Below are 24615 nucleotides of genomic sequence, written 5' to 3'. Positions count from 1 at the left end.
TTGAATTATTTCCAAAAAACAAAGTGCAGTATTTTCAGTATTAATTTAAAGGGTCATGAAACCCCAAACTACTTTTTCTGAGATTTTAGCTGAAGTGTTTGTGTTGCACATCATAGAAGACAATGTTAGCATCCAATAATTTTAACTATTGGAGAAAACTGGTTGATTTTAAGCTTTTTTGCGCTATTTTCTAGGGATGCACCGAAATGAAAATTCTAGGCCGAAGTTGAACAAAATGAAACCGAATACCGAACACTGTTTTTCACATTACCCCCACCCCCCAAGTAGGTTTATTTTGCAATTTTTCCACAATTGCATTAATTAAATTGCCAAAATGTGCTTTTTACTGTTTTGTTCTGCTTTTCAAATAAAAAAATGTATTACAAAACGACAATTAAAAAATATTTACTTAACACTGAACTTTTTTTTTTTACATTTTAGCAGACATTATACCAACAAAGCACGGTTTAACTTAAAGGTCCCATGACATGTTGCTTTTTGGATGCTTTTATATAGGTCTAAGTGGTCCCTAGTAATGTATCTGAAGTCTCTTTCCCGAAATTCAGCCTTGGTGCAGAATTTCAGCCACTACGAGCCAGTCCCACAATGAGCTTTCCTTAGGACGTGCCATTTCTGTGTCTGTAGCTTTAAATGCTAATGAGGAGGAGAAAGGCGGGGCAAGGTGCTTCGCTCGTTTGCAAGCCATGATGTCTCTCGTGGAAAAAAAAATATTGCGCTTGCCTTGCATGGTAGTAGCTCATTTTCTCATGGGCGGGCCAAATTCTCTGGGCGGGCAAAGCAGAGAAAGGGGAGGTAACCTTTCCCCGTATGACGACATAAAGGGAAGCTTCCAGATTGGGCCATCTGAGCTTTCATTTTCTCAAAGGTGAAGCAGGATACCCAGGGCTCGGTTTACACCTATCGCCATTTCTAGCCACTGGGGGACCATAGGCAGGCTAGGGGAACTCATATTAATGTTAAAAAACCTCATAAAGGGAAATTTTCATGCCACGGGACCTTTAAAATTAATAAGTTAGTAAAATAATATTTTTTGGCCATTTTTGAGACTTAAATCAGGCATGTATTTTTTACTGAACAAATAAAGGCAGCCTTGCTGAGCAGAAGAGACTTCTTTTAAAACATTAGAACATATTACAGATCCCAATTTGAACACTATGTGTGAATGTTATAATAAATGTATTAACAGAGCTGTTGTACGGTAATTATTATTATCATTATTATTATTGTCTTTTTTATTTTATTTTACATAACGACAGTAAAATTACAATACTATCATTTATGAATGTCGATGGAGTTGTTGCTTTTTCTCAGCTTTTATTTTGGCAGAAACCCGCAGGAAGATCTCTGTGCTTTTTTTTTTGTTGACAACAGCATGCAGATTTATAAATGATTTATGAATGGCGATGGAGTTGGTGCTTTTTCTCAGCTTTTATTTTGGCAGAAACCCCCAGGAAGATCTCTGTGCTTTTTTTTTTGTTGACAACAGCATGCAGATTTATAAATGATTCTCATTACGAATTTGGGAAGATGTCTGTCGCATGTATCACATTGTCACATGTCTTTAAAAAAATTCACAAAAATGTTACTGAGCAACTGACGAGTAACACAGTTTTAGCGCAGATTTTCCTCGTGCTTTGAACCCTGGCGCCGAGAGCTCATGCAGCGCTGTCAGAATACATGCAGTTTATTTACTAATCGTTTGAGGTAATTTCACGATTTCAGTCATCATACAGTAACCTAACCACCAGCATTAGTCACCTCTTCTCATCGGAGACTTGATGCAGCACTAAGTCTCGCTGTCGGTGCTTCGTGCTTGTAATGATTTCTGCGTTTTTCTCTGATAGTTTTAAATACTTTCACACTGTCGACATGTTTGCTGCATTAGCGTGTGCCTCTATTTTGATCACGTTCGTCATTGTTCGGTTCATATTATTCAGCCTTTTCGCTATTTTCGGCCGAATAATTTTGGTTGCCGAATATTCGGTGCATCCCTACTATTTTCATCTTCCAGGTTTAAAATCTACATCGTGTTGACGTCACAATTTGTGACGCGGCAATGGACTATAGTACATCGATGACGCGTCGGTGTCTATTAAATTATTCATGAGACTGCGTGTTCTTATCCTATGAGAAGCTTCGCTTAATTATTCACAACAGCATGTGTTGATTTGCTATGACAGACGTTTCAGACTGTGAGATTGCGTACATTATCTTAGAGAAACGTTCATGAATCGAAGGAGAGTGTTTGTTTTTGCTTTTTTAATAAGAGTTCGGCATAAACGCGATTCATTCACTTATTGAGTATAACCGTTTTTACAGCTCCATGACACAACCCGTCAAAAGGCTTATATAATCGCAGCAGAATAAGCCTTAAAAAGTTATCAGAGGTGCAACAGCGTTTCATGCGGTCGCGCACCGGACGAGAAGCGCAGCGTCGCGCCACATCTTTAAAATTCGAACACATTATTTTCTATGAGTGTAGGCACACCGGCGGCGCCGTTCGGCGTTTGTCCGTGGCGCGCAGCTACGTCATGTTATATTTGTAAGAATTGTTCTAGACCAGCGGTTCTCAATTCCAGTCCTCGCGTACCCCCGCTCTCTGCATGTTTTGCACGTCTCTCTTTGTTAATACACCTGATTCAGATCATCATCTCGTTAGAAGTGAGCTCCGTGCATGAACTGTGTTCCCATTGACATGGTCCCTACACAGTGTCCATTGCTCCCTACTCCCTGAGCAGGGGAAATCTGTTGAAGTTTACTTCACTTCGGAATATTCATTTACAGATTTGCGCTGCGCGGCTGCCTGCAGCATCTTCACACACAAACAAAGCTCACTAGAGAAGCGTGAAGTGGGACATAATATGCCTCTGTAAATAAATACAATTTAAATTCACGTCTCGCACACTTAAATGCCCTTTGTATGGAACATATACGCTCCCTTCAAACTGGAATCATGGAGGAATATCCGGTAATGTCCACTTCGCAGGGCACTTACAGTCAAATATAACAAACGTATGAAGCAATAAGAGAAACATACAAAATGTACAGAGCGGGGGTACGCGAGGACTGGAATTAAGAAACCGCTGTTCTAGACATGCCAAAAATGTGAGGCTACAGCACAGCAGCTCTTCTTCTTGGTTTTCTCTGATGCACTAACTCTGCAGCAGCACTTCTTCTTCGTCGTCTCGTCTGATGCAGTCACTCAACCAAACGGCCCCCCCAACCATTAGAATTTCTGTAGGCGGGAATTCTTTGTAATGAAATTCTAATGAGCCGCTTTGTGATATCACAAAGCCCGGAAACCAAACGCTGTAGTCCAAACGAGCCATTTGCTGTAGTTCTTGAAAATTGATTTTTTTAAAAACTAAATATCTCCCTTTGGAGTGGACTTTGAGATTTGTAACTTTCTAGATCTTTTTTATGCCCAAACATACACACTACACACTGACTAAAATTTTAAAATTGAAAAAGCATAATAGGACCCTTTAAGATATTACTTCTAATGTTTAAGGCATATTAAATGGTCTTGCGCCTCCATATCTGTCTGACCTACTGTACTCCTATTCTCCTGGCTGGTCTCTCAGATCATCTGAGCTTGGTCTTTTGTCCATTCCTCGTTTTCGGCTGTCCACTGTAGGTGGTAGGTCATTTTGTGTTAATGCTCCGAAATTATGGAATTCGCTACCCCTTACACTTCGTAATATACCATCTTTGTCTACATTCAAGACTCAGCTAAAACGTATCTTTTTAATGTGTATTTTGGATAATGTGGCTATATGTGGCCTTATGTGTTTTGTATTGTGTATATGGGTGTGCAAATGTTTTGTTTAGCACTATGTTAAGTGACCTTGAGCTATGGAAAGGCACTATATAAATAAAACCTTCTTCTTCTTCTTCTATATCCTTTGGCCAAACAGGAATGCAGAAAGGAATGAGAAATGCAGCTATACCTCAGAAAGCTCATCTACTGTTCATTCCCTTTATCTCTCTCCCTTCTCCATTCTGTCTGTCCCCCACCATCCCTCTCACACTCCTGCACTCCTCCTCACTGTGCTGTTTGCGTGTCCCTCCGAGATGACCAGCAGTGCAGTGCAGATAGAGCAGGTCAGTGGGTGATCACCAGTGGGACAATAGCTGTCTTTGTGAAGATACACACTGATGGGGTGGTGTGGGGCGGAATGTGGTGACAGGAATGGCTGGGGATCGACAGTATGAAATAGCGCTGGGCTGAAAAAAGACAGCCAGCCCAGGCCTTTCTTTCGCTTGCTCTCTCTGTCTGTCTGTCTCTCTCTCTCACTCACTTGTAGTCACGAATTCCCTTTTCACAACAGGACTCAGAGATGGCCCTCAGTCATGGAAGCCGCAGAGGCTTTATGTGCATGGCATGCCGCTGTGTGGGTGAAAAGCTCCATACTGCTGCTCTCTTAAAGTTCTGGGCTGAATGCAGGGAGGGAAAGTATTTAATTGATTTTGCTGTGTAGATCTTGGTAATTGACATGAAGCACTTTTGGAAAGTTGCAAAGTCCTGCTGTGTGCCATACTGTAGCTCATCTAAAAAGGTCTTTGTTACAACGTTCGTAGTCATGGGAAAAAGGAGGCGGGAACCGGCGAACATTTAAGATTTTAATAAAATAAACAAACACAAAATGAAAGTAAAGCAGCAGCCCCTCGTGGACGATTGCTGCACACAAAAAAATAAATAAAATCCAGGCCTGGTCCTCTCTCGTCTTTCGCTGTCGTCACTCCTCCTTTTATCCTTCTGGAGCTCCTCCGTGGGACTCGAGACCGGTGAGTGGTGCAGGTGTCGCTCATTATCAATTACTCCACCGGCCTCGCTCCGTTCCCACGGTTCTTGGCCCCGCCCCCACTCGTCACATACCCCCATCGCCCCTCGCAGGCCGGGGGGGTACTCCCGAGACTGCACTCTACTCCCCCCTCCCCCCTCCGGGGGAGCCGATCATGCCGGCCACGGCGTACCTGGGGGTAAAGACAGACAGACGAGGTGAGAGAAAAGGAGACGGAAGGATGAGGAGAGACAGATACAAGAGAGGGGAGAGAGGAAAAGAAACAAAAAAAATAATTATCGGTCCGGTTCCCGGACACACTGCCGCTTGGTCCTCAACCGGCTGAGAGGATCTCACTCGCGGTGCCATGCGATGGTACTGGACATCGTTGGTGGACGGCCCACCCACCGCTCCTCCGCCTCCTGGCGGACAGCGATGGCTCCTCCTATTGAGGGCAGCCGGCAGCGAGTCCCCCATTCCCTGCTCCTCCCCAATCATGGCAGATGGCAGCAGGCTCCGGCCTCCTGGCGAACAGGGCCAACTCCTCCGCTCCCTCTCGGACGGCAGCCACCCCTCCTCAACCCAGGTGTGCGGCAGCGAGCTCTCCGTCCCACCTCGTCTTCCATAGTTCCAGCACCACCACCTCGGGACAGCCACCGGCGGTCTCTCCGCTTCTTCCGATCTCCTCAGCACCGCGATCCCCCTCAGAAGCGAGGGCTCTCTGACAGCATGTCCCTCCTTTCTCCCGGGTTTCGGCACCAATGTAACAAAGTTCGTAGTTCGGGAAGAAGGAGGCGGGTACCGGCAAACATTAAAGATTTTAATAAAATAAACAAACACAAAATGAGAGTAAAGCGGCAGCCTCTCACGGATGGCTGAAACACAAAACACAAAATAAAGTCCAGGCCTGGTCCTCTCTCCTCTTTCACTGTCGTAACTCCTCCTTTTATCCTTCCGGAGCTCCTCCATGGGATTCGAGACCGGTGAGTGGTGCAGGTGTCAGTCATTATCAATTACTCCACCGGCCTCGCTCCGTTCCCATGGCTCTCGGCCCCACCCCCACTCGTCACAGTCTTTTATAATTATCATGGTTTTTATATCAAATAAATATAAGGCAATTCAAGACAATTATAAGTAGGGTTCTTGTAAGGGTACCGACTGAATTGCGTCTGCACTACCGAGTAGCGAATCACGTTAAATCAATCGGTGCCAAATTTCGGTACCTGAGAACGCGTGTGGGCGCATACGCTACAGAGAGAGAAAGAGAGACCTCATTCAAACAACACACAGGGCAAGCCGAAATGTTCTGAAGTATGGTTACATTTCTAGGGCCATAATGGTTTCTGCGAAAACGCGGACGGGATCGTGGAGTCCATTCATAAAAACGCAATTTACTCTATAGCACGGAATGCCATGGAATTCGTAAATTTTGGATGAATAAATCAAAAGTAGGTCTGCCATTTAATTCGAATCGCGATATGAACTAGTGTCTGTGAATATTAAAATGCAAAAAGACGGTTTAAATATTAATCCTACATGTTCCGCTTGCCTTTGTATGTATGAATGGCGGAAACGTGGTTTTGTTTGAAACACTTTATTTTTACCGCTATTTTGAAGTTATTGTAGGTACTTTGCCTTTGCACTGTCTGCAAAAAGTGAGATGTCACGCCAAGGCAAAAGGCAGTAACTTCCACAATATTATATACAATATTTGGGTGCTGATCACCATTTACAGAATCATTATAGTAACATCTGTATAAAATCTAGTGATCATTGGCTAGGCTATAACATGTAATGTGATTCAGTTTTTTTTTTCTAACCGTAACACCCAGACAAAAAGTTAAACGTGAGTGGATACCGTTTTGCAACCAATTTATTTGCGATGTTCGCTAACATTAAAGGATGCAAAACATACTTAGCCTATTGTGTTCACATCGAACTGAATGAAAATAGCTTGACCTATAAGAACGACTTGTGGATTGATTGTGAACGCCAGCAGGAATAATGCTCAGAATGATTGTGAATTAAACCTCTCAGATGACGTTCATTGCAGTGGTTTTTATCGAGTTACAAGAAAAGGTAGGAAACAGATTTAATTGCGAACAGTTACTGATTTTATGTGATACGCTGCCATGGCATTCGACACGTGCAGAAGTGGGTAGCCCTAGACTGACAGCTGGCATCTGAAAAAAAACTTTAAAGATTATTTACGATTAATTATTGTTGCCAAGTTATCTAGTTGTTGCTTGTTTACAGTGCTTTGTTATATAAAGCAGTTTGTTAGATGTTTGTCTAAAGAAGTGCAGACAGATGTATGAAAGTACACAAGTTACACCGTAATTTAAACGCGGCAGACTTTAATGTACAGTAAAACAAAGGCAGAATACCGTATAACTCCAGGCTGGCACAGTAATATTGACGAACGGCTTAACAAATGCAGAGCACTGTAACTTAATTTGAGCGTTCTAAAACAAAGTCAAAGAGAGGTAACTGATGATACTGTGTTCTGCCTTGGTTTCTCCGGGGTTTTCTCCAAGATACTTATACACATGATAAAGGAGGTCATATATGTCCCAAAATCATCAATAACTAATTTTCGACCGAAAACAAAGTTATGGTGTTTTGTCTTTGCACGGCAGCACTGCTATCACTATAGACTGGCATGGTTTCAGCAACCAGGCACTTCAGCTTCTCCCACGTCCCGCCTTTTTGCCCATTTTCGATTATCCAGGAGTGACGCGCGGTGACGCGCTGCCAAGATGGCGACGGTCGGTTCCGCCCACTTTAGGCTTCAAAAATGCGCTTCGGAAAACTACAAGTGATGTCATGGACACGAAACACGTCCATGTTTTTATATAGTCTATGGTCTCACTATATGACGGCTTGAACACAAAAACTTAATCCCGAGCTGCTGTGAGAGTCACTTCGCGAGAATTTTACCGTTTGAGAAAACTAGCATCATCGTACTGTATACACACAGAAAATTCATGGCAACCTGTCAAAATAAACGTATGGTTTAACATGTAACTGAAATATATTACTCTTGTATTACTTTTGCACAGTATAATGTATATCTTTAAATATTCAATTTTCTATAAAATTTAAAGAAAACTATTTAAAATATTACAACCAGATTAATCACTTAATTGTAGAAAAAATTTTTTTATTATAAAATGTTTTAAAGCAATATTCACACAATCTTTCTTCCATGTATTACTGTCAACAGTAAACCTCAATTTGTTTGCCAAAAAATAAAAGGGTTTAATTTTCATTTGATTTAAAATAAATGTTTAATGCCTTCATTTGATTTTTTCAGAAAAATTAAAACAAGATTTTCTGGGGAAAAAAAAAAAAAGTTTGTAGGGCCCTATTGTTCAAAATGTTGAAATTGAGACTTATTTTTTCACTGAAATAAATGTTTTTGTAATTACACAGAGAGTAAAGTACCGAAATTCAGGTACTGATACCGGTACCGTACCGGTTAAAATGTGAATGGTATACCCAACCCTAATTATAAGGCAAATCAAGCAGTTTTCTACAAGTGAATGGGCCAAATGCATTGCCATACTGCTCTGACATCCCCTTAAACCTTAATAAAGGAGAGATTACACATAATATTTTGTACTTAATAATGTACATATAATATGTACTTTGTTAAAAAAACAACATCACAAGACCTTTTAAATGAACTACAGTAGGCAAGGCAAAAAGTACTTAAAATGGTGACATTGACTGTATACTGTATTTCATCCTAGTCTTATTGTAAATGATCAAATATTTTCAAATGTAAAAAATTCTTTGTGATTTTTATTTATTTTTTAATTTAAATTTAGACTTAAATTTATGCAATTTATGCAGCTTTTCTTATGCGATGACGTTACTTAGGTCACACAGGCTATTGGATAATGTTATTCATTAACTAAATAATGTTAATATAGCATTACGTTTTGGATTTATGTAATGCTTAGTTTTCACAATTTATTAAATTCCCAATAGATATCAAATTAAATTGATAAAGTAAAAAAAAAAAAATTAGATGTTAATTAAAAAAAAGTCACATTATGGACAATTGTCCACTGCAGCTGTGTATGGATACAAATGTAAGGCAGAGGCTGTTGTTCAAATGGAAAATATGTTTGATCACTTGATCCAACTGCTTATTGACAGGTGTGGAACTGTTTATGTCCCGAATTTTGGCTTTGGCATGTGATGCACAGTTTTCACTTATTCAGTCAATTCCCAAACATGTAAATATAAAATCACTAAAAAAAAGTTAATTAAAAAGTCACATTATGAAGAACTGCCAACTTGCAGCTTTATATGGATAAAAATGTAAAGCCAAGCCCGCCGTTCAAATGGAAAATATGTTTGGTCACCTGGTTTGACTGCTTATTGGCAGGCGTGGGACTGTTTACGTGGGTAAGTTTTTTGGTTGTCATATAGAGAGGCGGCAGACACTGTGATTTCACTGGCACTCTGTGACTCCAGTCTATGAGATCACCTGTTCTGTGGCTTTTGTTCCAACATTGTCCCATGGGGTTAAACTAGGCTCAGGAAGAGACCAGCAAATTAGAGACATAAATGTAACACCTTTTTCAGAGACACCAAGCTGAATGTGTTATTTTTAGCCCAAGACCTGGTTACACGCTTGTGTATAGTAGCTAAATTAACTAATGCATAGCCGGATACACTAAATATATAGACTTCATTGATTCCTGAAAACTGATCTAAGCAAAATTCCAGGGAAATTCATGGTGATGAAAATAAACATTGACTTTATACTCTGTGAAATTGTTCTAAAATCAATTTTTGTTAGCATACATCAACTTAATACCCGTTATTGTGTGAACAGAAAAGAGCAGTTTTAGCCAGATGCCCGTAGCATGTATGATAGCTGGCTCAGGGGGAAGAACCTGTTTGTACAATGCTAGGAGTTGTTTGGAGATGCATTAGAGATGCGCTGATGGTCATTCCAATGCAGCAGAGAAACAGATAACTGCACTTGAGTGTTTGAGTATCACAAGTTTTAACAGTACATCAAGGTCTTAAGAACAATGCATTTGCTGATGAAGAATGGATGTGTTTAGAGACACTCATGAGCTCAGTGCTGGTCTATAGGCGTGTGGTTTCTGAATGATGAAAAAAATGTGCTGCTAGAGAAGAATCAAATGGCAGTATTTGAATAGTATTGGAATGATTTTGGGTCACTAGTTGTTGGTGCTCCAATGTCTGAATAATTGTAAAGCCTTCAGTTTTCATTCAGAAAATGCTTCATTATAAAAACTTAAAAAATAAAGTTACTTTTTTTAATTATATTTGGATGTAGTTTCAAACTTAGCTTTAGAAATTCTCAAAAATAATTGTTATTATTTATTCTTTATTTATTTAAATTAAGAAAAAATACTGTCCATTAATACATTTATATATATATATAAAATTATTTATCAGGGGCCCGGGGCCTCACACTGTTATGAATGATAAAGAAATAAACCATCCCTTAGTAGAAACTACACTCTAAAAAATGCTGGGCTAAAAAGGGACAAACCCAGCTATTGGGTTGTTTTGACCCAGCAATTGGATTCAAAACAACCCAACCGCTGGGTCAAAACAACCCAATAGCTGGGTTTGTCCCTTTTTAACCCAGCATTTTTTTAGAGTGTAGAGGAAGTGCCTTTGATTCTACATGACCTGCATATGGGCTTGATATTCCTGCCTACATTTGTCTTAAGAGGGAGCAAACTTTAACCTTAACCTCATTTCGCTTGCACAACAAATGCTTTTTCAAATGTGTATGAGTGGACTTTAAATCCTCATAAACTACAATTTATTTGCCATAAATCATAGCTTAAAAAGCCTGGTAGTAAAGTTGCATTTCATATGCCTGCTTTTGACTGCCGTAGGGATGAGACCTCCGCAGATATGACAAGTTCATCTGAGGTCAAAAATGTTTTTATAAGTTTGCCTTTCCAGGAATTCTCTTGGTAAGGCTGTTCACAGACCATCCTTAAATCTTAAAAGCCTTCTCATTCATGCTGCGAACACACCAGCAGCATCCGACATTCCCTTCAAATAAACATAATGATTAAATTCTGGATATAGGCCTCAATGGACCTTTAACTAAATCCTAGTGTAAGGTCCTGTGCGTATATATGTGTATATAACATTGTTTCTGGACTGAGTTCCAGTGCAAGTAGGACTTTGGCTTTCTTATGTAACAGCCCTGTGAAACCAGAGCTTTCGCTTGACTGCGACTTCCTAGAAACGGACTGTTTTGCCTACTTATCTTTTAATTTAGTTGTTCTGCCTCCTCTCTTTTTTCTTACTCACTCATTCTCTACCACTCCTCCTGCTCTAATTCTCTTTGATTTTGTTTGTTTGCTCTGTGCAATGGCTCCTGAGATCAGAACTGGAAGATCGAGAGTTGATCCTTATGGTATAGCAGCTGTTTATACAGGGCTTCTGTGGATTTTGACCCATGGAATGGTTAAGAATTTTTAAAGGAATAGTTCACCTACAAATGAAGTATCTGTCATCGTTTACTCACCCTCATGTCATTTGGTACAGAAAATTACTGTTAAACTGTGAAACACAAAAAATATGTTTGGCAGAATGTCCAAGCAGCCCTTTTCCATACAGTGAAAATGGTGACCAATTAGTTTCAGTAAATAACCACTTAAATTTCAGTCAGAATGACATGAGAGTGAGTATGTGTAGACAATTTTCGTTTTGAGGAGAACTATCCCTTTAAGGGTATTTTTTAGGTTAGCACGGTGTCATTCAGTTCTCTGCACGGAGGTGTATTCACACTGAATCAGTTTGCAGAATTAGTCACACAAAATTAGTTTCAGTGTGAGTCAGGGCTTTGCTGAAATCTGCCTGGCGATTTTTCAAACTGGGGTCCTGGGATCCCCAGTGGGCCGTAAGCTGTAAGGGAGTGCTATGGAGGTCTGTGGAGGAGTTTAAAGAAATACAGTTTTTCAAAATTAATAAATAACATTTAATTTAATCTTGGGTTAATCTTTAGCAAGTCCCAAAAATGAATATGCATTGTTCATACTTGTTTTAATAATAATGTTGGTATGCCTAAATTCACTTGTAGCATTTAAAATGATTGATTTGATTGTTTTCACTGAAAGAACCAGCCCATTCTTTTGGGAATCAGAGTAGCTGTGTCCCACTGTATGTTTTGTGCATTAGATTCAGTATCAGACAAATCAGGCAAATCGCGAGGAAGATGACAACACATAAACATAAAGCACACAACTAAGAACCTTCCTTGCAACATGTTATGTCCGTTTCACACTGCATGTGTAAGTGAAGCGAAAGCAGTTCACATGTGTCTAGTGTGAAACAGTCTTTAGTGAGGCATTTGGAGTTCTGACATGGCACAGAAGCAGGTCAAGTGCTGGTAATCAGTGTTTCTGTCTCTGAGGGTGCTTTCACACTTGGTTCGATTGCTTGGTGCGAACCCAAGTTTGATTGCTCCCCCTGCCCCCGCAGGACTGTCTTCACATTATATTATTTGGGTCCGAACCACGGTTCGTTTGCGTCATCAAGCCAGCAGCTGTTTACCTCGTTGCTTAGTAATGATGGCGCAGGAGAAGACGGCAAAATGCGTAGCAAGGCTCTCTTCAATTTTATATTTATGTTTTTGAACCGTTGGTTTGTTTCCAAAGCTTCAGTACATAACGGCACTTACGTCTGCCTTACGAATGTACTGCAAATGCTCTAAAGTACTCTGAAGGTGAATAGAAATGAGATATACAGCTCTCTGCTTGCAGCGCATCAGTCACGCTCGTCAAGAAAGTGAGTGAAACACACAAATTTTTATCAAATAATACGTCATTAATAGCGGTTCACTTCCGTGATTTGGTATGATTGTGTTCACATCAGCAGCGAACCGTACCGGAGTTCACTTAGGGTGCTTTCACACTAGCACTTTTGGTGCGCACCCGGGTTTGATTGACGATTGGTTATGTACTGAATCAGCAATCGAACTGGGGTTCGGACCAAGCAATCGAACCAAGTGTGAAAGCACCCTTAAACCGTACCCCAGACCACCCTTTTTAAGCGGACTCGGGTACAATTCGCGGGTGCACACCCGAGTTTGGATAACAGCGTTCACATCATCCAAAGGTACCGGACGCTGACGTCAATCGAACCCGGGGGCGCACCAAAAGTGCTAGTGTGAAAGCACCCTGAGAGCGTGTTGAGGGGCCCTATAGCTTGAGGACTTTCAGGATTCTGTAGCTCATAGCACTGAATGTCAAGACATCACGTTCTTCCTTGAGGAAGCTCTGTGGTATTGTGCCAGGACTTAGATGCTATATATATATATATAAAACATTGAAATCTCCCAATGATTGTTTTCCAGATTATTCTATAAGGGAATATGATTGATGAAGAGGGCCATTAGCATACAGCTTTGTTTTGAAAATCTCCCTTTGTCTCTGAGAGATATGCATTTATGTTTTAAAATCATGTTTCAAAAGTATTTCTGTCTTTATCTGTTGCATGGCCTTGATCCAGTTTTGCTGAGCCCATTGTGTTTGGTGCCATTTTTCTCAAAGATCACTCTATGGCTTCACTGCTCAGCTGAGACCAATTTTAGCTTGGCCCAAACTATGATTTAGTTCAGTGCCAAAAAGTCCAAGTCCAAGTCCAAGTCCTAGTCTTTTTCCGATGCTATTTTCTTTTCTTTTCTCTATCTCTTTTCTCTTTCCTTTCCTTTCCTTCTCTCTCTCTCTCTCTCTCTCTCTCTCTCTCACACTCTCTCTCTTTCTTTCACTCTTTCTTTTCATTTTTTCTTTTCCTTTTTTTTTCTTTTGGTGTTCTTTTTCTTTGTGCCTTCCTTCATTAAAAAACGAATTTATTATTTTAAAGGGCACCTATTATGCCCCTTTTTACAAGATGTAATATTGGTCTTGGGTGTCCCCAGAATGTGTCTGTGAAGTTTCAGCTCAAAATACCCAACAGATCATTTATTATAACAGCTGGAAGATGTCATTTTTGGGGTGTGTCTAAAAAAGAGCTGTTTTTTGAGTGTATCGCTTTAAATGCAAATGAGCTGCATATTCCCGCCCCGTCTCCAGAAGAGGGTGTAGCGTATACATCTCTCTGCATTGCATACCTACAGCAATAAACCGCCGGTAGAAGCAACATAACTAAGAGCGAGAGAACCGGTGTTTAGCCGTACATATGGGAAGCCAAATGCACTGAAAGTGGGACGAAACAGTGCAATGTTGCGCTGATCTGACATCGGCGCCGATCAATTGACCGAGCCGCACTACCGAACGAATCTCACAAGCGTGGCACTGATCAGTTAAAAAATACTTAATGTATGCACACAAATATGGTTAAAACGCTAAGCACTATAACGACATGACATTCACAAAGGAATCTGGAGTGATGCACGTATTTAGGTAGATTTTGAGGCGCATTACCTTGAAAAATGAAAGTAATCCACAGCATCCTCAGCAGCTCAGATGTTGGGAGAAAATGAAGACTCTAATGTTCAGTCTTACACCCAAACACAGAGCAACGGGATTGCTTGCGAGACATTGTTAGCGTTACAGCTGCTCGAACGTGGAGAAAATGGAGGACAGCGTAGAACCGCTGAGTGGGTGGATTTTTATGATTGTAGGGTGGTTGTGTTCACACACTGCTAACACATTTATGCCCAAACACCATGTAAAAGTGGATTTTGCATAATAGGTGCCCTTTAAACTAAAACAATAAAAAAAAAATATCCCCTTCCTTTTCTCTCTCTCTTTCTTCCATTTAATTTTTTTTCTTGTTATTTGTTTTTTCTTTCTTCCCTTCTTCATTACTTCCTTTGTTCCAGCAAAGTGACAAAGTGAACTGAGAGTAAATCCACCCTAGCACAAGTCATGTTTGACAAAGTTAATCGTCTGGAAGTGACACCACTCCCCATATAACTTGATGTTTTCAACTTGTGGTTGCCAAGACAGCAACAACATCTGGATGGATTTCTGCTCTAGTCTTGAATCATGTGAGCCCACAGCACATTTAAATCCTAAATGCTGTTTTTATTTCATAGTAATGAAACATGTAATAACTTCATAGTCAGTGAAATATATCTGCATCATTCAGAGGAGATGGCAAGAGCTTTTCTTGATCACACACCAGAGTATAAATATTTCTATTGTTAGTCTAGATTTCTTTCCTTTTCTCAAACTTTCCTGTATCTCCTTCACATTTCCTAACCTTGTGGCACAGCTAAATTGTGCTATATAAGCAGAAATAAGGTGGTAAACCGAACTTTCAAGACAACGTTTGGACTCTTTGAAAGGAAGAGTCCCTGTTAAAGAAGGCACTAAGTGTTTCTATGAATAAAATCCCATCATCCCTCACTCTTGCCACACCAGCCCTGCTCCATACAATGTGTGTCAACAACACTATGAGCAGTATGTTTTGGGAAAAATGCAGAAATTGTGTGTACTGTATACAAATTCTTACTCCCAAGCAGAAAAGTTCTTACTTGAGTGTAAGAAAGGGTTTCACATGTTAATGTAATAAATACAAAGGATTTGGAAAGGCTTAGTCTAGTTTGGCTTTATGTCCATACTTTTTAGAAACTACGTTTTCCAGTCCTTGTCAGTTCAGGTCAGCTTTATTATGAGGATTAAATAAAACAGCAGTGTCTTTATTCTCTGACATTTCTAAACACACAGTCGTCTAACACAGTGGCTGACTGCTCCATGTGTGGCTCATTGTCTCACACACACCCACACACACACACACACGCTCAGTGAGTGATCTGACCGTCTCATTTAATCAGTTTTGCTGTGAGGTAAAAGCATGTGACATTTGTTCTGTCAGATCTGTCAGCTCAAATGTCAACCGCTTTTTAAAAATTTACTTATATGATCTACTCTCAGTCAGTGTGATATAGATGAATTGAGGGGGCTGCTTTATATTGGATGTTACATGAATAAAACAGGGGCTTGTTGCAGTGTATGCTATTGCTAACTGTTGATGGTGTTTCTGGTCAAAAAATGCTGTTCTTTTGAACGTTCTATTCATCAAATAATCCTGAAAAAAGTATCACAGTTTCCACATAATGTTAAGCAGCACAACTGTTGTCAGCATTAATAATAATAATAATAATAAAGTGTTTCTTGAGCAGCAAATCAGCATATTAGAATGATTCCTGTATGATCAAGTGAAACGGAAACTGGAGTAATGGATGCTGAAAATTCAGTTTTGCCATCACAGCAGTAAATTACATTTCATAATATATTAAAATAGAATGTAATATATTAAAAAGGCTGTTTTTAATGTTTGTGTTAAGTTTTTTTTTTTTAAACCTTTAAATGGTAGTGTATAGGGAATGTATATTGTGTATTTTCAAATGCTACATCATTTTCAAAAACATCAGCCTATGCTTTTCTTTTGTTATTTTTAAAAGAATGAACAATATGCATTTAATTAAAAACAAGATTAAAATACTCACCAAGTGCTTACATGGAATCCCATTAGAAAATTAAACTGCCACCATTAGGATAATCCACACATGCAACTGTTGTGTCTAAAGACCATATCATTTTTGTAATTTCACATGTTCTTATCCAGAAAATCAAGTGATGACATCTACAACAGGCCCTGCTGTGGAGAAAATGCAGTCTGCCAGAGAATCTGATATACTTTATGAATCGAAATATTGCTAAACGTGAAAGCTGAAAGCTTATGACACATCCACAGAATCACCCAATGCATTTTGTTGTAACGTCAGTTTAGGTGAGGAATTCAGTGGCAGATTGAACTAAGAGGAATCAAATATTCTAGTAGTACTTTGCTAGTTGACTAGTTAGGTTACTCGCCTAGTTCTGCACACCCTGTTGCAGGCTTTTTCTGGCCACACATGGAGAATTAGCAATCTGTCGTGTTTGTGGCCACATCCCCACATTTTCCATGTCTAATCAGCTCGGTGGTTTGGACCGTTGGTGTTAGCGAGTCGCTTGAATAGAACTGCCTTTTGGAAAACTTATGCAAATGCTGAAATTACGCAAACCATCTGAGCAAATGGATGCCTGATGGGCCTGGCTTTTCTTCCTGAACTCTAAAATCTGAAGATGTTTGCACATTCACTCTAGGGGCACTTGAAAGAGGGAGTGGAGCTGTTTTTCTGAAGCTCTGCCGTGCCATTTCTTGTCAAGTGGATAAATAAAGACCATTCCTCTTCGGCAAAGAAGAAAACGCTTGTTGCAGAGAAATGGGCCTCAACAAATTCTCTCAGGCAAACCGTTTCTGACTGATGGAAAATTATGACTGTTTGCTTGGGTTGTCGATAGTAGAAGCATACTCTTACACGTGGTAATCACGTATTGACCTTGTGTGTTCACTGTCATATTCAGTATTTCAACTCATGTTATGACCATGTAAATCGAATAAAATATCTATATCAGGATACCAGGAAGAGACAGGACATGACATAATCTCTGGAGCATTGTCCACATGAAGCAGAACTCAAGCAACAGGAATTACAATTTAATAAATGGTGGAGAAATGTGCTTAATGGTCTTAAAATAGGCTTGACTTTATTTATGCAAAATATAATTTATTTTCAGTTGTTGTGACATGTGACCTGAATATGTTTTTGTAAGATTACCTTGTGCAAAAATGCTGTCCATAATATACCTGTTACGCATTTCTCCGAAACCATTTGCAGTAAAACCGCAAAGCATCTTCAGTTCTCTTAAACACAGGTTTGACCGCATACCATCTAATCCCCAGATGCTTGTACTGATGTAGAGATAAAAGACCTGAAGTGAAGTGTTTTGACTTTTACTTCGGGACAAAACCTTTTTCCACTGTTCACTTTTCAGAGATATGGATTTCCAGGCATTTATTTTCAGTGTCGGGAAGCATCTTGATTCATGCAGTATGTCTTTTTAATACAGAATCTTTGCACACTCTGTAGGAGTTCAAATTTCTTCTCTTATAAATCCGTGAAATTTTGTATGATTGATTTGAGCTTGAATGCTGTAATACAGGCAGTAAGTACTACGGTAAGACAGCCCTCAGTACCTCACCCCAACTCTGTGAAGTTCATGGCTGTTTCATTGTGGTCTGTATGTCCTGTGTTTATTCTTGATAGATGCTCATAGATCAAGTGGATTGAAGAAAATGAGTGAGGACATTTAGGACACAAGTTACCTTTTTGCCATTAAATAAAGCCAAAAATTTTCATGATATGTAGCCAGACATGGTTAAATTAGAAAAACATCAGTCTTTCTTGGTTTCCCTCTGAACTGGAAAAGATTTACTATTGGCTGACTGAGTCTGTCTTTTTCCCCCCAAACAGATGTGCAGAGCATAGGCATGTTTATACATCATCAATATGTGTTTATACATAATTGATATATTGTGTGTGTGTGTGTGTGTGTGTGTGTGTGTGTTTAACATACACAAAAATCAAGTCCCATCGAAATCTAAAAATATTCTTAAATATTTAAAAGAAATATAAAAAAATATTAAAATGTTGTTAAATATTAAAATATTTTATATTGTACTATTACATTTTTTTTATTCCATTTATTTAAAAAATATTTATTTAGATTTCTCCAGACCATAGTCAATTAATATGCCAGTCAGTAAACCATGTGTGTTATGAAGGTACAACTTTAATTTAACTAAAATGGCCTGGATAATAATCATGATCCAAGTCTATAAATTTCGTCCAAAATTCAGCTCAAAAATCGTGTCTGCGCCCACCTTTAAAGCAAAGTGAGACCCGTGGTGATCTCGACCTTGGATTGCAAACAAAAATAGTCTAACTTTTTCTCAAATCCAAAATTCCTAATTTTATTCCTCTTCTCTTTTTCTCTGTGCAGTTATGTGCCAATGCGATGATTTTCCTGTGCACCAACATCATTGGCATCTGCACGCACTACCCAGCAGAGGTGTCTCAGAGACAGGCCTTCAAGGAGACCAGAGGATACATCCAAGCCAGAATACATCTTCAGAGAGAGAACCAGCAGCAGGTTGGCAAGCGCTCGAGTAAACAAACACACCTACCCGCCCGACACTTGTTTACCTCGTGAATGTGCATGATGCATGCTGATAACATGCTGTGCTTTAGCTCTTAGTAAAACCTTGTGAGACTGTAAAACCTTGTGAGAAAAGTTGCAACTTTAAATTCATCCTTTAAAGCACCACTGCTTCAGCCATACACAAAGCTTTAAAACATTGTGTCAAGTTAATAATAGTAGTATAACTATAAAAACAGTTTTTGGAAAATGTAAATTTTCTAGATTTGTTTTCAAATATATATATTTGTATATAGATATTTGACATTTAATATACATTTTTCTAGTGTGAAATATTGCATTGGCTAGATATTGTTCATTGTAATTATCTATATCTCTATAAAATGATTATAATAGTCCTTATCAAGTGTCCAGCGATTGTAAAATTTAGCGAAAAGTTTAAGGGGGTCTGAATACTTTCCGTACCCACTATGTATGTATGTATATATATATATATGAAAATAAAAAAAATGGTACACTAAAATACTATTACAGCGTTTCTACTTCAAAATTTCTTGTTTAATTAAACTGTTACTTGTACACACACACACACACATATATATATATATATACATGCATATATGTGTACATACAGTGTATACATATATATATATATATATATACACGCATACATACACAATACTGTATAAATACAAATTAGAAACCACTGATAAATGACATTTATATACAAGTATAAAAACAATCTAATCTATATATACAAATACATTTTATCATAAAAATAAAAACTTTTTATATACACACATTTTCATATATATATATAGATATATATATAGATAGATAAATGTGTATGTGTGTGTACATATGTGTTGTGTATAGCTATGTGTTTGTGTATTTTATCCCATAAAATCTTGAAAGTTCATCAAAAAAATCCAAAAGTTATGTCAACTGTCCACATATACAGTGGGGCAAAAAAGTATTTAGTCAGCCAGTGGCTTCGTAAGAAGCATTTCAAGGTCCTGTAGTGGCCTAGCCAGTCTCCAGATCTCAACCCCATAGAAAATCTTTGGAGGGAGTTGAAAATCCGTGTTGCCCAGCGACAGCCCCAAAACATTACTGCTCTAGAGGAGATCTGCATGGAGGAATGGGCCAAAATACCAGCAACAGTGTGTGAAAACCTTGTGAAGACTTACAGAAAACGTTTGACCTCTGTCATTGCCAACAAAGGGTATATAACAAAGTATTGAGATGAAATTTTGTTACTGACCAAATACTTATTTTCCACCATAATTTGCAAATACATTCTTTAAAAATCCTACAATGTGATTTTCTGGATTTTTTTTCTCATTTTGTCTCTCATAGTTGAGGTATACCTATGATGAAAATTACAGGCCTCTCTCATCTTTTTAAGTGGGAGAACTTGCACAATTGGTGGCTGACTAAATACTTTTTTTCCCCACTGTACATATACACATGCTCACTGGTGTCATCTCAAACCTGATCCAGGAGCGCCTGCTGCTCTCTGTGTTGCCAAGGCACGTTGCCATGGAGATGAAGGCAGACATCAACGCTAAGAAAGAGGATATGATGTTCCACAAGATCTACATCCAGAAGCACGACAACGTCAGGTACACAAATGCCAAGACCAGCGCATGGTGTCATACAGATACGGTTGCCAATGTTGTCCTCACACCTCCAGTATGAGAACCAGCAGTGTTATAACATTCAGTCCCCACGTGATTGAAGCAGGCGACAAGTCTGGATAAAACACAGACACATTAAACACTGATACCGCTTAAAAGGTTATCTTTCCCAAGGCTGAAGCGATGTTGAATACTTAAACGCAGATTAGCGTACTCGCTAGTCCTTGAGACATGACTTTTCTGTCTTTTTTTTCTCTCTGAGGGTCAAGTTGGGTTATGGCTGCTTGTTATGATGTACCAGAAGTTACACAATCAATTAACAGAAAGCTGCGTGAAATGACATCAAGCCACTTTAGTAATGCAGGTACAAGTTTGTAGCGTGTGGAATACAACACGTTGTCCTGCATAATCCCAGCCAGCTCGAAGCATCTGTGCTAGGAAAACTTGGATGTATAAAAATGCTAAATGTCACAGACTGTGTAGGGATCCTGCTTTCCAAATGTTGGCAGCAGTGCCATCTGTTGTCGCACGATAATGCGGCCGTACCGTGTGTCCATTCTGTCATGTCTTAAATTTTTTGTTAATGACCATCTATCCTCCTCATGGCTAGGAGGCCTTTAAGGACACCAACCGCGTCCTGCTTTTTCTAATTGAAGGATAGACTGAAGTATTGAGAGTGGCCACCCTCTATTCAGAAAGTGAACTGAATCAATGTTTTTTTCTCGGTTAGCCCATCAAACCAACTTCAGTGACCCAGACAAGGTGCTTGGTGATTATTGATCTCATTTTCTCTGTCTGTCTGTCTTCTGTCTGTTCACGCAACAGTATCCTGTTTGCGGACATCGAGGGCTTCACCAGTTTGGCATCTCAGTGCACGGCTCAGGAGCTTGTGATGACCCTTAATGAGCTTTTTGCTCGCTTTGATAAATTGGCTTGGGTAAGTGGACAATATGAATTCATTTTTAGTGTTACTATTTAAAAAAAAAAAAAAAAAACTACTTTTATGTTAATGAGTTCAACTGATAGTAGTAGTATCAATAGATAGGAAGCTATATTCATATATAATTTTGTGTATGTGTGCGTGTATATCTATCTATCTATATATATATATATATATATAAAACAATATTTTCACTTCAAGTATAAACAAGTTAAAAACCAGTTAAATTATTATAATATAATTAATATTGTTTAAAAAAAATTTGTTTTACTTGGAAAAAATTCAAGTGTAATTTTTACAGTGTAACAACTAAGAATGTGCCATGTTCTGTGGTCAGTATTAACAAGCTAATAATTATTTTTTGATGGCAAGTAACGTTTAAAATTGCTAATAATAAAATGTATACTATTTCTGCCATTTTGCCTAAATTGGAATAGAATGAATGCATATACAAAAACTATGAGGTGAATCCAGTAGTAAGAAGTAATTACTGTTTTGAAAATAGATATGACCAGCTTGTTTATACAAGATGTCAAATTGGACATTCAAGACTCACTCATTCATATTAATTGAAAGGCGACAAGAAACCAGTTTGTGACTTGTAAGAATTGTTTTAGTGTAAAACATATCTTAGTCCTATATCATTTAAATTAGGATATTCTATTAAGTTTTGACTCAGGAAATATATTAAAAGATTTTTAAAAAGGTCTTTCTCAGAATTTTTTTTAGAATTGTTTATCCTTTATTAATTTGAAAGACTCTATATAATTTTTATCAGTACTATTGTTGTTACTTGTATGTTTTTGCATAGTGATTGTTTGTTACGTTATGTTACTTAAGAAAATGTTACGTTATTGTAAATGTTAATGTTGCCATGAATATAGCCATTGTTGCTGATATGACGTTAAAACAAGCAAACAAACAAACATACATGAATTAATGTGCCTTTTTGCCTAAATAAAATTTCTAATGTTTATACAGTTTTGTTTTAAAAAATTAAAATAAAGCAAATTAAAAATCAGTTGTTTTGAATGCTAGAAGTGAATTTAGGCATCATAACATGTGAAGTATGGATAACTATTTTGACATTTGCAGTTTACATTTATTACAGTTATTACTTATTTATTAGTGTTTTTAAAGATCAACTTTATGTGAGTGTGAGATGACAGCAAATATAATCTATGTAAAAAAAATAGGCAATGAACATGCACAATTAAATATGTGGTTACACTTTATTTTAAGGTGTCCTTGTTACAGTGTAATTATACATTTAAGTACTGAGTAATATTAATTAACTACATGTACCTACTATATGGTTAGGGTTTGGCTTAGGCTTACTTGCATGTAATTATGCATAATTTATTGTTATTATAATAGGAAGTACATGTAACGTGTAACATGGACACCTTAAAATAAAGTGTTACCAAATACGTAATATATACTTGATAAATTAAAAAACAATTCTCAAGAAACAGTCGATATGTTAATAAAAACCTCCAAACACTTTTAACAAGCATATAGCCAGCCCTGGCAGCCACCCACAAGGATGCTAACATCATCACATCCTATTAGGGAGGATTTCTGCAATAACAGTTGCATAAATGTGCTGTTATGTCTGAATTCTTAGGAAAACCACTGTCTGCGGATCAAGATCCTGGGAGACTGTTATTACTGTGTGTCTGGACTTCCGGAGGCAAGGGCAGATCATGCGCACTGCTGTGTGGAGATGGGAGTGGACATGATTGAGGCCATCTCGTACGTTGTTCTTCACATCATTTTCTATATCGATCTCTCTTCCTCATCAACACATTTTTCAATTAAAACGCATGCGTGTTGCTACATGTGCAGATTGGTGCGAGAGGTCACAGGAGTGAACGTGAACATGCGCGTGGGAATACATAGCGGCCGTGTGCACTGCGGGGTGCTCGGCCTACGCAAATGGCAGTTTGATGTCTGGTCCAACGATGTCACACTGGCCAACCAGATGGAGGCGGGAGGTCAAGCAGGGTAAAAGTGAACACCACCCATCAAAAATGTGATCAGTAATAAGTTTTCTATTCAAAGTTGGCTGTAAAAGATGTGGAGATTTGTGTTAAAGGAGTAGTTCACCCAAACATGAAAATTGGCTGAAAATGTGTTCACCCTCAGGCCTTCCAAGATGTTGATGCATTTGTATTTTGAGATTTGTAGCATTTCATCACTTCCTCAACAATGGATCCTCTAGTGAATGGGTGCCGTCAGAATGAGAGACCAAACAGTTGATAAAAGCATTATAATAATCCACGCGACTTCATTCCATCAGTTAATATCTTGTGAAGTGAAAAGCTTGAGTGTTTATAATAAACAAATCCATCATTAAGACGTTTTTAACTTTAAACCTTCACTTTCACTAAAATTAGAGTCCTCTATCCATAATATTGCTTTCTCCAGTGAAAATAGTCATCTTCATCATCTGAATCAGAAGGGAAATATTCACAGATTAAGCACCGTTTACAAGCAAAAACAGTTTAAAATATTTCTAAACACCTATGTTGGTGGATTTTGAAGGACTTTTTCACTGGAGGAAGCGTTATTGTGGATTAGGTGCTCGTATTTTGGCCAGAAGAGATAATTTAAGGTTAAAATGTCTTGTTTCTTACAAACACACACCTTTTCACTTCACAAGACGGACTGGAGTAGTGTGGATTACTTGTGAATTTATATATAATATATTGAAAGTATACTATTAACTAAAATAAATGTATTACCTTAGTTTTGCCTTGCAAGTAAATTTATATAAATTTATATAGTTATATAGTTCAACATTTTTGTGTAAAAAATACATAAACATCCTTAAAATTATTAATGCAACATTTTGTTTTGAATTAATGAGGTTCATATGAAAAAATGTGTCAATGGGGTAAGGAAACGTAACAAAATTAAAACTTATTTCAATATATTCTTTTAAATACTATGTATGCAAATATACTGTTAATTAAACATAACTATAAACTTAACAGTATGTTATATTATTTGACAGATTTCAAGATTTGACAGATTGTTTTCAAGTAAATTTATCTTGTTTTTAGAATGTTTAGTTATTTTTCTGGAAAACAAGAACATGATTATTTGCAGTGTAAGATCCATTCCTTGTCTCTGTCAAGTTCTCACTCTCTCGGTCTGAATGTAATTTGAAGGCTCCGAGTGTTAATTAAAGCAGCAGTGGCTCTGCGGGGTTG

At 38.2% G+C, this 24615-nt stretch overlaps 1 protein-coding gene across 1 annotated transcript in view; it reads left to right on the top strand.

Annotated features, from left to right (window-relative positions):
- The window catches only part of adcy6b (adenylate cyclase 6b), a 38647-nt gene that overhangs the window by 5615 nt on the left and 8417 nt on the right, over positions 1-24615 (top strand). Inside the window, exons 4-8 of the mRNA XM_016257793.1 lie at positions 18662-18811; positions 20321-20442; positions 21283-21394; positions 23025-23152; positions 23246-23404. Of these exons, the coding sequence (XP_016113279.1) occupies positions 18662-18811; positions 20321-20442; positions 21283-21394; positions 23025-23152; positions 23246-23404 (671 nt within the window). The remainder of the gene's footprint in view (positions 1-18661; positions 18812-20320; positions 20443-21282; positions 21395-23024; positions 23153-23245; positions 23405-24615) is intronic.

Source organism: Sinocyclocheilus grahami, unplaced genomic scaffold (assembly GCF_001515645.1).
Source record: "Sinocyclocheilus grahami isolate Dianchi unplaced genomic scaffold, SAMN03320097.WGS_v1.1 scaffold29.1, whole genome shotgun sequence".
Lineage (NCBI taxonomy): Eukaryota > Metazoa > Chordata > Actinopteri > Cypriniformes > Cyprinidae > Sinocyclocheilus > Sinocyclocheilus grahami.
Note: the sequence above shows the minus strand (reverse complement) of the source record. Positions and strands in the feature narration are given on the sequence as shown.